The sequence below is a fragment of the Podospora anserina genome, chromosome 5 (genome assembly GCF_000226545.1).
Source record: "Podospora anserina S mat+ genomic DNA chromosome 5, supercontig 9".
Lineage (NCBI taxonomy): Eukaryota > Fungi > Ascomycota > Sordariomycetes > Sordariales > Podosporaceae > Podospora > Podospora anserina.
In genome coordinates, this window is record NW_001914843.1 from 236,800 (window position 1) to 249,126 (window position 12,327).

General features: G+C 51.9%; 5 protein-coding genes across 5 annotated transcripts; 2 read left to right on the forward strand and 3 right to left on the reverse strand.

Annotated features, from left to right (window-relative positions):
- Positions 1-815: 815 nt before the first annotated feature.
- Positions 816-1,475, reverse strand: PODANS_5_8130 (uncharacterized protein; the record flags this gene model as incomplete). The annotated part of the gene is made up of 2 exons (XM_001904596.1): positions 816-1,352; positions 1,422-1,475. The coding sequence occupies 2 exons, from the start codon at positions 1,473-1,475 to the stop codon at positions 816-818; spliced, it is 591 nt and encodes a 196-aa protein (XP_001904631.1).
- A 654-nt stretch (positions 1,476-2,129) lies between these two features.
- Positions 2,130-3,892, reverse strand: PODANS_5_8140 (uncharacterized protein; the record flags this gene model as incomplete). The annotated part of the gene is made up of 5 exons (XM_001904597.1): positions 2,130-2,479; positions 2,533-3,530; positions 3,585-3,720; positions 3,798-3,828; positions 3,884-3,892. 5 exons carry the CDS (start codon positions 3,890-3,892, stop codon positions 2,130-2,132), a joined length of 1,524 nt encoding a protein of 507 aa, XP_001904632.1.
- Positions 3,893-4,435: 543 nt separating this feature from the next.
- PODANS_5_8150 (uncharacterized protein) lies at positions 4,436-6,105 on the forward strand (the record flags this gene model as incomplete). The annotated part of the gene is made up of 3 exons (XM_001904598.1): positions 4,436-4,597; positions 4,654-5,840; positions 5,892-6,105. 3 exons carry the CDS (start codon positions 4,436-4,438, stop codon positions 6,103-6,105), a joined length of 1,563 nt encoding a protein of 520 aa, XP_001904633.1.
- Positions 6,106-6,466: 361 nt separating this feature from the next.
- On the reverse strand, positions 6,467-8,903 carry PODANS_5_8160 (uncharacterized protein; the record flags this gene model as incomplete). The annotated part of the gene is made up of 2 exons (XM_001904599.1): positions 6,467-8,417; positions 8,476-8,903. 2 exons carry the CDS (start codon positions 8,901-8,903, stop codon positions 6,467-6,469), a joined length of 2,379 nt encoding a protein of 792 aa, XP_001904634.1.
- Positions 8,904-9,332: 429 nt separating this feature from the next.
- PODANS_5_8170 (uncharacterized protein) lies at positions 9,333-11,790 on the forward strand (the record flags this gene model as incomplete). The annotated part of the gene is made up of 2 exons (XM_001904600.1): positions 9,333-9,449; positions 9,541-11,790. The coding sequence occupies 2 exons, from the start codon at positions 9,333-9,335 to the stop codon at positions 11,788-11,790; spliced, it is 2,367 nt and encodes a 788-aa protein (XP_001904635.1).
- Positions 11,791-12,327: the final 537 nt, after the last annotated feature.

Consider the following 12,327-nt stretch of genomic DNA (forward strand, 5'->3'; position numbering starts at 1 on the left):
CGAGTGAAGTTGGGAGGTAGTCCAGTAGGCTTGGAGGGCGGGGTAGGGGGGGTAGTAGGCTGAGTGGTTGTTAGGGGTGGCGCCTTCGAAGGAGTGATTTTTTAGGTAGGTTTTTAAGGTGTTGAAGCGTTTTATTACCGTGCAGACGAGGGGTAGGGCCCCCCCCTTAGCCAGATGGTGGTGGCGGGAGCAGCGGTTGCGAAGTCGTCTAAAAGGGGAGGATGTCATATTTATTTGTAGAGCCCTAGAATAAACAATAAACACAGAGATGTCTTGGGAGCAATCGCTTCGTTCACTCATGACAGTTGGAGGCCTTGATGTTGAACGGCCGTGTGGGGTTGCGTTGGTGCCCATCAAACCGCCGGTCTTGACATTTTGCACCAACCACCCCCGATGGGCACCACAAGCTGTTCATCACAAAATATCACAGGGCGGCTACCTATCTTTCGTGTCAAAGCTCCTGCTATTGACTGGCACACAAGTTCCGATGACTTTTTCAGACGACAGAGATAAAAAGGATTGGGGATACAAACAACCAAAATCGGGACATTTCTAGCGCAACTCCCAGCCTGTTCATCAACAACCACACCGTCGAGGCAAATCTATACAATCCCTAAAAAGCCAAGCACAACATCAAAAAATTCCCCAAATTACAAACGCTCAAAACTCAGTGGTCGTCACGTCGTAGCCTCGAGCCTTGATATAAACACATTAATCCATCACTCGTAAGATATCCTGCCCTTGAACATCACACCATTTCCAAGAAAAAAACCTCATGTAACCCCCCCCCCACCCCAGCCTTAACTCTCCCACACTCAAACATAAGCCCGATGATGGCTATGCCCCCTGCTCCCAGAATAACTCCTCGACCTCCTCGAGCTCCTCGACCCCCCCCTCGACCTACTCACCCTCCTCGTCTCCACATACCTAACCTTCTCATCCCTCGCCGTATGCCTCCCATGCACCCACGCCATCACCGCCGTGATAAAAAAGAAGACAACATTCATGATTCCCATCGCAAAGCAAGCCTTGAGCATCCCGCAGGTCTTGTCAAAGTTAACGCTGACAACCAGCCACCCGTTTTGTCGCAAAATCGCCCCAGAGGAGCAATCTGCGTTGGCGATCCCACGGAGGTAGTACACGCCCGCGATGAGCGCGCCAAAGAGGCAGAGGTCGACGAACCCGACGAATTGGGCGTTGTTGGAGGAGCGGTGGTAGAAGAAAAGAGTAAAAACTGCCCAGGCGAGGGCGAGGACGGAGACGATGAAGAGGACGAGGATGGAGGTTGGGGTCATGAGGTTGGCGGAGAGGTTGATGTTGACGAAGTAGGAGAGCATGCCGACGATGGGGACCTGGAGGGGATTGTCAGTACAGAAAAGGGATGTATGTATGGTAGAAGGACGGGAGGGAGGGGGGCGTACGAGGGTCAATATCTCCATGAAGCGCCAAAGGGCGAACATGATTGCGAAGAGCATTTTGGCGATTTGTGCTTTAGGTCAGGCAGCTGTCTTTCGTTATCGTGCACGTATGACGTCCTTAGGGACAAGCGACCGCTGTATGTCTCTCCTCTCGAAAGGAATTCAGGGTCGAGCCTGTGTGTGTGTGTGTGTGTCTCGCAAACCAGACCCGACAAACCGGGAGGGCAGTGGGGCCGAATCTGTGTTTTTGTTTACCAGCCGTTCGTTCGAGCGTTGCGCAGGAACCCGTTGGACCATCAAACAACCTTATTCTGACGTCTGTGTTGCTGCGTGGATAGAAACAGCAAGATGGGAGGAAGAGTAAAAAAAAAAGGATTGCTCGCGATTTGTCAAGAAACGCCGCGCCCACCCGACGCGGCGCAGCTGACACGACACCGCATCCTGATTTTTCCCTCCAGCAGCATCCGACATCTTCAACACCTGCAGGAGGAGGCTGGGGGGGGAGTGGCCCGTCGTCGGTGAGTTGGATGGTGAGCGGGGGGGCCAATCAGAGGGGAGATGTTGTGTGACGTTGTGAGGAGGAAGTGGGGCAGTCACCACGTTGTCGCAAAGTGGTCTGTGCGGAAGTGTTTGCAGGGAAATCCGAGAGGTTGGTGCCTGGTGGAGGTTTTTATTTTTAATTTTTGGATGAACCTTGATGGACAGGCACAACTACTTCTTCTCCTTGGAGCAAGGAGCACTGCTATGCTCTATCCCCGCACCGCCCTTGCTATCCAACTCATCAAGAGCCTTCTGTATCGCCTCCCCGACCTCCCTGTCAACCCGATTAAACATCTCGATCGTCGCCTTCTGTACTTGAGGAAGAGCCTTGCCAACATGGGCCGCAACATTCTTGGCAAAGACCTTGTCTTCACCGTTGCTCTTAAAGATCTTCCAGAGATCACGAGGCTGCTCAAAGTCTTCGTCTGTGACTTCCGACGAGAACTGAGTGACTTTGCCCACCCACTCATCGTGGGCAATATCTGCTGGGCCGAGACGAAGAGAGCGGAAGGAGGATCGGACTGGGACAGTCAGCATCGAGGCTCTGTGTCGAGTGGTCAAGTGGAGGACTTACCATAGTCCGGATCACCGTCATAATTGCCGTCCACACGCATCGGCCCGTCTCTTTGGTACGGCGAATAGACGTACTGGGCGCGGTTGCATGGCAGCTGTTGGTAGTTGGGACCCACGCGGTATCTGGCTGCATCGGGATAGCTGAACATTCTCGCTTGCAGCATGGGATCGGCACTGGGGCCGATGCCAGGAACCATCGTGCTGGGACTGAAGGCTGCCTGCTCAATATCCTGGAAGTGGTTGTCGGGGTTGCGGTTGAGAGTCAGCCTACCAATGGGTCTCAGCGGGTAGTCCTTCTGTGGCCAGATGCGGGTGATGTCAAAAACATTCCAGCGGTAAGTTTCCGCCTCCTTTGGATCCATGGTCTGGAAGTACATCGTCCAGGAGGGGTAGTCCCCCTTCTCAATGGCATTGTACAGGTCCTTGATATGGTAGTCAGGCTCTTCTCCCGCCAACTTGAGAGCTTCATCAGACTCAAGGTTCTGGATCCCAGCGTCAGGCTTGAAATGGATCTTGACATATTTGAAGGTGCTGTCTTCTGGCTTGCCGAACTTGAAGGTGTGGTTCCCGAAACCGTTGATGTTGCGCAGAGACTTGGGGATACCGCGCCCTCCGAAGAGCTGCATGAGGCAGTGGACACCTTCCTGGTTGTTGTTGTGAAAGTCCCAGAACATGGTCGAGTCAGGGACGTTGGTTTGGGGATGACGTTTGTGGGAGCGGTTTAGACTCGGGAATTTGACGGGATCTCGGATGAAAAAGACGGGAAGATCGTTGCCGACGAAATCCCAATTGCCTTCTTCGGTAAACATCTTGAGGGCGAACCCGCGGATGTCTCGGGTGGTGTCTGAAGACCCCTTCTCTCCGGCTACTGTCGACAGGCGGGCGAGGACCTTGGTCTTCTTGCCCACCTTGCTCAGAAAAGCAGCGGATGTAAAGTCTGATACATCATGAGTGCACTCGAATTCACCCCATGCTCCTGCGGCTTTGGCGTGTACGACTCTGTGCAAATGTCAGTTAGTGCCTGCCTATGGGTGAGCGCGAGGTCGGCCCTACCTCTCAGGAATCCTCTCCCGAGGAAAGTGGGCGAGGGTCTCTATGAGCTGGGTGTCTGATAAAAGTGATAGCTGCCCTCCCTTGGGCTTTTCACCACGTAGAACAGTTGCCGCGGTTGGGTCATGGACAGGCCGGCCTGGGCAGTGCTCAGTCAGTTGTGTGTCACAACATAGAGTGCTTACTCAGAAGAGGTGATAGAAGATGCATAGGTACCCTCGGCCAATGTAACGATGGGGGCGTCGTCCTTGCACTGCCATCAGCATGGACCTGGCCTGCCTTTATCATGGTGTCTGACTTACTGGAGCCATCTTGAAGCTCTCAACCTCTTTCCCGCCGTTCCAATAATAGTGGTACAAAAGGATTGTTGGGAGTAGCAGCTATTGCAGCCACAACTTAATGATTAGCACTCGATTGATATACCATCTCGCACACATCCACGCATCATCGACATATCATCAACATCGGTGGATAATTTGGTGTCATTGACGTCACTACTCTGAAATACTCGCAGATTGCACCACCCATTACTACTTTACGATAATCGAAATTAATCCGATAAGAAGTTATTTGTTCTGGTGAATCCGGTTCTCGAAAGGTTGTTCGTGGAAATAATGGTAATAATGGCGTGTAAACGCATGACGTGCCAATGACAACATTACCAAAATGTGCTGCTGTAACCGTCCTGCACCACAATCACCCAGCCACCTGCAGGACCGTGTAAAACACAGCAATCATGATTATCGGAGAAATAGGCCGCTCAATACTACAAACCCGGCAGTCACCCCTTCTTTTCCTAAATACCTTAGCAAAAGTTTGTTTCAACCCACACGTCCGGCCACGCAGACATCCCCATGGCCCCCGCAGAACCCAACGCACTGCCTTTCAGGCCAAAGGGGGAGACACCTCACTTTGCTGAGGAGAAGGAGGGTTGGAAGGGATATGTCGAATGGGAGGAATTCCCCGAGAAGAAGAAGCAAGCTCAGGAAGTCCTAAAGAGATATGATTTTCCCGAAGTGAGTTCTCGCAGCTGACCGCGGTCACCTCAACACACACTCACCATTCACATTAGCCCCCCGAGTTCCAACTCATCCCCCTCCCAACCACCAACCCCGTCCTCACGGGCGAGCGCTGGAAGCAATACCACTCCGCCTTGGGCCTATCCCACATCTTCCACCACAGCTGGGAAACCGTCCTCCAAGAAAAGTCTCCAGACATGACCCACATCCTGCAGTTTCCCTACAATGGTGAACCCCCCGGCGACCGCCTCATCAAAACAGAACTCACAAACAACAAAGACCACTTTGTCCGCAACCACGGCGGCATCCCTGACATCGATCCCGCTAAATGGACTCTTGACATTGGCGGTTTGGTTAAGAACCCGAGGAAACTCACTTTGGCGCAGCTTCAGGATGAAAGGATCTTTCCTAGGCAATCTAATATTGTCACGCTTCAATGCAGCGGTACTCGTCGGATAGAGCAGATACGTGAGTACCCTGGCGATGGCGACGAATTGATTAACGCGCCGTGGGGGGAGGGCGCTATCTCTACTGCGAGATGGACGGGGGTTTCGCTTAAGAAGGTTATCAAGTATTGTGGTGGTCTTGTTGATGATAAGGGGGCGGATAATATCGAGTTTTATGGTGCGGATACGTACTTTAAGAAGGGGGGGGTGCACAATTATGTTGTTAGTGTGCCGTGGAGGAAGGTCAAGGCGCATGAGGTGCTGCTGGCGTGGGATATGAACGGGGAGCAGCTGCCGAAGATTCATGGGTTCCCGGTGAGGGTGGTGGTGTTTGGGTATATTGGGGCGAGGAGCGTCAAGTGGCTGTATAAAGTCAGGGCTATTCACCGGCCGAGCATGGCGCCGGTGCAGCGTAAGGAGTATTTGTATTATGCGCCGCAGATTGGGAAGCAGAATGCGAGGTACAGTAATGGGTTTTCCATTCAGGATATGCCGGTTAGCTCGGCGATTATTACGCCGAAAAATATGGATCATATTGTGCATGAGGGGAGGGTTAGGCTGGCGGGGTGGGCTTACTCTGGGGGAGGGCACTGGCCGGTGAGGGTGGAAGTTAGTGGAGATGGGGGGAGTATTTGGTATGAGGTCCCGGCGGAGAATATGTCTACCAAGTTCTTTTACGCCTGGAGGACATGGTGGGTTGATTTGCCGGTTGATGCGGAGGGGTGGTTGGAGATGTGCGTGAGGTGCTGGGATAATGCGATGAATACGCAGCCTACTTTTGTTAGGAGTGCTTGGTAAGTAAAACCCGATTATGGTGGAGGGGTTGGTACTGACTGATAGATCAGGAACTGGGACTTGCACGTCACTTCCTCTGCTCACCGCGTCAAAATCTACAGTATCAACAAGTCGAGGCCGAACACTGCTGCGAGGCTCAAGCAGTTGGAGGAGAACAATACCCCCATCGTGCCGATCACGAGACCGATTCAGTTTGATTTGGAGACTGATGAGGAGTATGCGAAGGCCATGGAGTCAAGGGCTTGGAGGGATCCGTTGGAGTAGATGCCTGGGGATTTTGTCCATCAGGTTGTTCTAGGTGGGTCAGGGGGTTCAGGGGTACTCAGGGGTAATGTGCCAAGACTTTCTAGCTTCTGTGCTGCACAAATGTTGAGTCTTGTCCAGATTACCGGCGCTTCATCTTTGCGATTTCGTGTACCCCTATTTCGTTCTTTCTTGTGGCAGTTGATGTTCTTCGATAATATATATGCCTCTCTAATAAACGAGAGATGTTATCTAGCTCGTGTAGCTCTGAAGAACACGCAAATGACATCAAAGACATTTGCCGAGTGTAGCTCACAGCAGGTCACAACAATCCACGATACGCACAAACAGCAACGCGTTTGATGATCCTATCTTTACTCATCTAATCCACCTCCGCTGCTGCAATAACCTCCAATTTCTCAACCGCATCCTGAAAGCTCTCTACCGATTCCTCATCACTCTCCAGGTCCTCCTCCTTCCTCCAAAAACCATCCTCCCACGTATTCGACCTCGAACCCAAGCAAGAAAAGAATCCAGCCTCCATCAAATCCTCCTCACCCCTCCTCATATCCGGCGCCGCATTGATGACACTCAAAAGTTCATCAAATGCCCACACCAGCTCCTCCATAACATCCTCTCTTCGACGTAGAATAGCCTTGAAGTCGCCGAGTGTATACTCCTTGTCATGGTTTGACCGAAAGTGACTCGCGTTCGCCAGAATATCCATCGTTCCCACGTCACCGTACAACGCCGCAATTTTGATGAGATTCGGCCCTTTGAGACGAGGGCAGACGCTGTATTCTGACCATCGATCGAGAAAGAGGCGTAGGACGTTGTGGCTGTTGTATGTAATCGCCGTCGTGAGAGGTGTCTCCCCTGTGATGGCCGTGGCGTTCAAGTCAGCACCGTACTCCAAAAGTAGCATGGCAAAACTGGCGTTGTCATTCCTTGTCGCATGGAATAGTGGCGTCTTTCCTTCCACCGTACGGGTGTTGACATCAGCACCGAAATCCAGCAATCTCTTTAGCAGAGTAGCGTCCTTGCTGTTCCGCGAGGCGACGCTAAGCGGGCTGCCTTTCTGGACACCTTTCGGGGGAAGAGGGTCCGGATCTGCCCCTGCCTCAAGGAGAAGTTCGACGCATGCAGTATGACCCTGAGCTGCTGCATTGGACAATGGTCCAGAGATCTGGACATCCATGATGTTGGGGTCGGCACCAAAGCTGAGCAGCGTGGCCACTGTCTGGACATCACCCTTGGCCGCAGCCCACGCCAGCGGAGTGCGTCCCATGGAGTCCTGAACATTCATATCCCCAGGGTTCCGAATAAGCTCCTCTTCCAGTATCTGAAGCGAGAGCCCCAAGACAATCTTGTGAATTTGCGTAAACTTGGACGCCTCGATGAAGTCGTCGAGAAAATAACTTCCCCGTGTAATTGTCCTGAGAGCTTCTGTTGCCACCTCAGATAGCCCACCTTCCAGCAGGAAATGACACGCCTTGAGTCTTGGACTATTGTCGAATTCGGATATCGGTCGGTAATCGGCGTCCGCGCCAGCGTGAACAAGAAACTTGACGGTTTCGTACTGCTTCGCATACAAGGCCCATCTCAGCAGAGTGTAGCCGCGGCTTGTGCTGACATCTCGTGGGGAAGCAAGTCCATTATTGAAGAGATACTGCAACCCCCGTGTGTTACCCTTTTGAGCAAAATCAACGGCCTGAGAAGAGTCGGGTATTCTTCTGAAAGAATCGAGATTCAGTGATGGTCCTCCGTTGAGGCTTGTCATGACTTGGAGTCTGATGATGGTGGACCACAGTGACATGGGAAACCAGTATTCCATGCTGACTTGCCTGGCGCGAGCACCGCGGCATTCTTCGCTGTCGCACTTTGAACTAAGAAGTGGTAGTCCAGAATACCCAAGAAACAATCTTCCCAACAAATTGTTTAGAATTGCTGGCGTTGCAGAACGCTGCTGAGTGTGGCAACAGCATCGGCAGCCGGTGTGGCATGTTGCAACGAAAGGTCGAACACGAACACCGATGGTGTCTTCGGAGCATACTGTCGCTGTTTTCTTTTCCAATTTCGAGATTGTCTGTCGTTTTGTAGTTCTCGCGAGGCCCTGGTATGTTGAACCAATCTGCGAAAACTGTCGTTCATGAACCAGTTCTGTCTGCGCCCTGATGAGCGCCTCAACACGGGCAACACGCTCGTCAATGCCTGCCATTGTGCTCATAAACGCCTTGCTCATAGCAAGATGCTCTTGTGTGGATTGAATGGAGGATCTGGTGGTGAGTGATGATATTTCTTGTATATCAAGTCGAATCTTAACCATGTCTTGTCTGTGTCAGGAGATGCAAATCAGTGTTGCCCTAGAATAGATGGATCCAATAATCATACGAGTTGGAGGCTCCAAGAAGAATGTTCAAACTAGACTTGACTGTTCGAATGTCTTCTTGCAGGGTTTGAAGACGGCCCTGCTCTTTGAGCCATATGCCGGCTTTGAGAACGGGGATCTTGTATTCCGACGATGCCGCGGTGAGCCGCTCAACGATGGATGCGAGTTGGTTTAGTTTGAGTCGTGCCTGAACCAATAAATGAGGAATGGAGCTTATGGTCTGCTGTGAGCCCAGAAGATTGGACCGCTCCTTCAGGAGTGTGGCGACCTGTGAAAGAACGACCTCGAGATCGGCCACCTCGTTCCCTATGGCATGGATGCGCCCCGGGAGGCATTTGCAAAGTGAGCGCAATTCAGAGATGGCTGAGCAGGTAGAGGCTGCAAGGCTAGCCACCGTGATGATACTGGCAGCGAGGGATAAGGGGTCCATGACTATTGGTTGTGTGCTGTCGAAAGATCCGTGGTGATGGAAATGGAATGTTCTTGGCACCGATGTCAAGTGGCATGGAATCGAACAGGAGATTGTGTCAAACGTCTTGTCGGGTGCTCATGGAGTGAAAATGGCAAGTGATGACAGCCGGCTTGTGAGTTTTGCTACATGTCGACGATGAATTCAAATGCAATGAGCAGGTGTCAAATGTTGCAGGGTTGCCAACGTGGGCAGGAGACGGGCTACCCGAATGCCACATTTCTGTCGGGATAGCAAATATCCATTGGACCAGGCTGCTGCTGCTGCTGCGAGGGCCATGCAAGAGGGTCACCATTCAGCTGAAAAGACGTGAAACCAACTCAGATGGAGACACACCACACGTGACCTGTTTCGGGTGTTCCAATCAGAGATTTCGGGTTGCCCGTCGACATGAGCAACGGTCCGGCCCGATCACAAAGCACCACTTCCATCCCCATTACCACCGTCAAGATGAGGTTTGGGCAGAATTATCACCGGAATTTTGTTCCGGAATGGAGTGAGCACTATGTCGACTATAACTTGCTCAAGAAACATGCCAAACTGGGCAACATCGCAGGTAAGTACCACAGCATGCCCCTTTACAGCGTATTATTAACAGTCCGCAGACATCTATGAGTACTTAGACAATGCCGTTCCTGCTCTAAAAGCCTTCTACCAACACGAAATCAACACCGACAGCTTCCAGCAAGGAGATTTGGATAAACTGCAGTGGTTTGGAAGAGTCAACGTGGACGCTATCGAAAGAATCATAACAAAGCTTAAGCGAAATGGTCACGCTGGCAGCCAAGATCCCAGCAGATTTGGCTTCTGGAAAAACTCACGGCAAATGAAACTTTACAATCAGCAAAATGGGAATGGGCTCCAGGATGGAATTCTCCCCAACAAGCCGAGAACAGCGAACCCTCTCCAGGTGGCGATCAGGAATCAAGATGGCGAACGGGTTCTTGCTCTGGTACAAGACTCAAAAAACCTGCGCTATCTATCTGCCCGTGGGGAAAACGCCCTCCATGTTGCCGCTCAACTTGGTCGGCTCGATTACACAAATCTTCTTCTCAAAGCTTTGACCAAAAGTGGTCTCGACCATGACATTCCCGACATATCAAGAGGTTGGACACCGCTCTTCTTTGCCGCCGTGGACGGCCACTTCGATATCGTACAACTACTGCTAGAGGCGGGGTCGAATCAGCACAAAAAGGATCATTTCGGGTGGACTGCCAAAGAGTACGCTGTTTTCAAAGGGCACCTCGCCGTGGCTGGTCTCTTTGAAACCACCGATACCGATGGGCTGACTGGTGGACCTGAACAGAGTCCAATTGGACCCTCCGTTTACGCTCCTGAGCACTGCAGTGAGGGTGAGCAGATCATTATTGCCACGCTGGGGAGTTCGAGGAAAGACAGGGTAGTGACGGAAGTCGATTTGAGCTACTGCTCCTCGGTATACACCCCCGGAACAAACCAAGACGTTGCTTCTTTCTACCTAACCATATCAGCCGTGGGAAACAAGTCCCAACTCCGACGGAAAGTGCAGCTTCCCATCCTGGACGATCAAATCAACGACCCCTTTATCTTTACAATTTCTTCAGATGTCGCAGCACAGTTGATATTCCACGTTTACCGCGCCACCCCTGAGGGAAATGTCCTGCTTGGAAGCGGGACCGCTCTTCTTGAGGGGAATTCCCATCAATTTGGAACAGGACGACAGAGTCTCATCCGCGAGCAGACTGTTCCCATCTTGGACAAAGAGACGATGAGTGTGGCCGGAACAGTCACATTCACCTTCCTCATTGCCAAACCATATGTCCATGATCTTCAGGGGCCACAGGGATTTTCTACACCAGAAGAATGGAAAACAGCGCTCACGCCAGTGTCCTCGCCACCTTTGCTCGTTGGACATCGAGGCACCGGCCAAAACCTCATCGCCAACAAACACCTCCAAATAGGAGAAAATACCGTCGGCTCCTTCCTCTCAGCAGCCACTCTCGGCGCCTCCTTTGTCGAATTCGACGTCCAAGTCACCCGGGATCTGCAGGCAGTCTGCTTCCACGACTTTTCCCTCAGCGAGTCCGGTACCGATGTCCCCGTTCACGATCTCACGCTGGATCAGTTTTTACATGCGAGCAAAATCCAATCTCCGCACGGAAATCCCCTTTCCATGCTTGGGAAGCCTCGTTCCCAAGATGAAGGTAGCAATGCCAGACCACGATCTCGCTCACTGGGGGAACAGTTCGAGGCAGGGGCGATCCAGATCCGGGACAGGATGAAGCACACGGTTGATTTCAAGCTCAAAGGTTTCAAGCCAAACACCAGGGGGGAATTCATCCAGGATTCATTTGCTACTCTCAAGGACATCCTGACGCAACTGCCGGAGGAGATAGGGTTGGATATCGAGATCAAATACCCTCGTTTACACGAAGCGGTCGATGCTGGTGTGACTCCGGTGGCTATCGAGTTGAACACCTTTGTTGATGTTGCTCTTGATACGATACGGCAGCACAACAAGAAGGGTTCCAAGAGGAAGATCGTGCTTTCTTCGTTCACACCAGAGATATGCATTCTTCTGTCTCTGAAACAAAAGGCTTACCCGGTGTTTTTTATTACGAATGCTGGCAAGATTCCCATGACGGACATGGAGGTTAGAGCGGCTAGTGTTCAAGTGGCTGTGAGGTTTGCCAGACGGTGGAATTTGACTGGGATAGTCTTTGCGTGTGAGGCGTTGCTGTTGAGCCCAAGGTTGGTGGGGTATGTGAAGAAGAAGGGAGGGCTGGTGTGTGCTACCTATGGGGAGCTGAATAACCAAGCGGAGGTGGTGAGGGTGAGTAACTATCGAGTAATCATAGGGCTGAGCTAACAACCTTTACAGAAACAGGTAGCGGCGGGGGTGGATATCATTGTTGCGGACCGGGTCCGCTTGGTAGCTGATACCTTGGCGGTGCTGAATTAGGGAGGTTGATGGGGGTTAGGTGCAGGATGTTATCTGTTGGTGCTGGCAGCCTTGGGCTGCGGTGGAAGTGAAACATGTCACAAGTGCCTTGGATCTGCAGGATGCAGCATAAGTGACGTGCCCGGTTCCATCTCATTGGGTTTAGCTTAGGAAGCTGATGCCGAGTACCTCGCGGATGGTGGGAGATCGCCATATCAGATCTATCAGATAGGCAGTGCCAGCCCACGGATGGACGAGTGACCACCCTTATCTGCCGCGAGGTACTCTCTAGTTATAGGCTGGATGATTGTGAGAAGCAGGTACAAAGCACGCGAAGTGACACTGCATTAGCGACAATGGCACGTGGCGGTTGTAAGGTGTGGTGGTGGTGGTTGAGAGTATAAAGATATCAAGCACCTCTCTTAGTTTGTTGTCGAACTACGGAAGGTTTTCACTGCCACACAA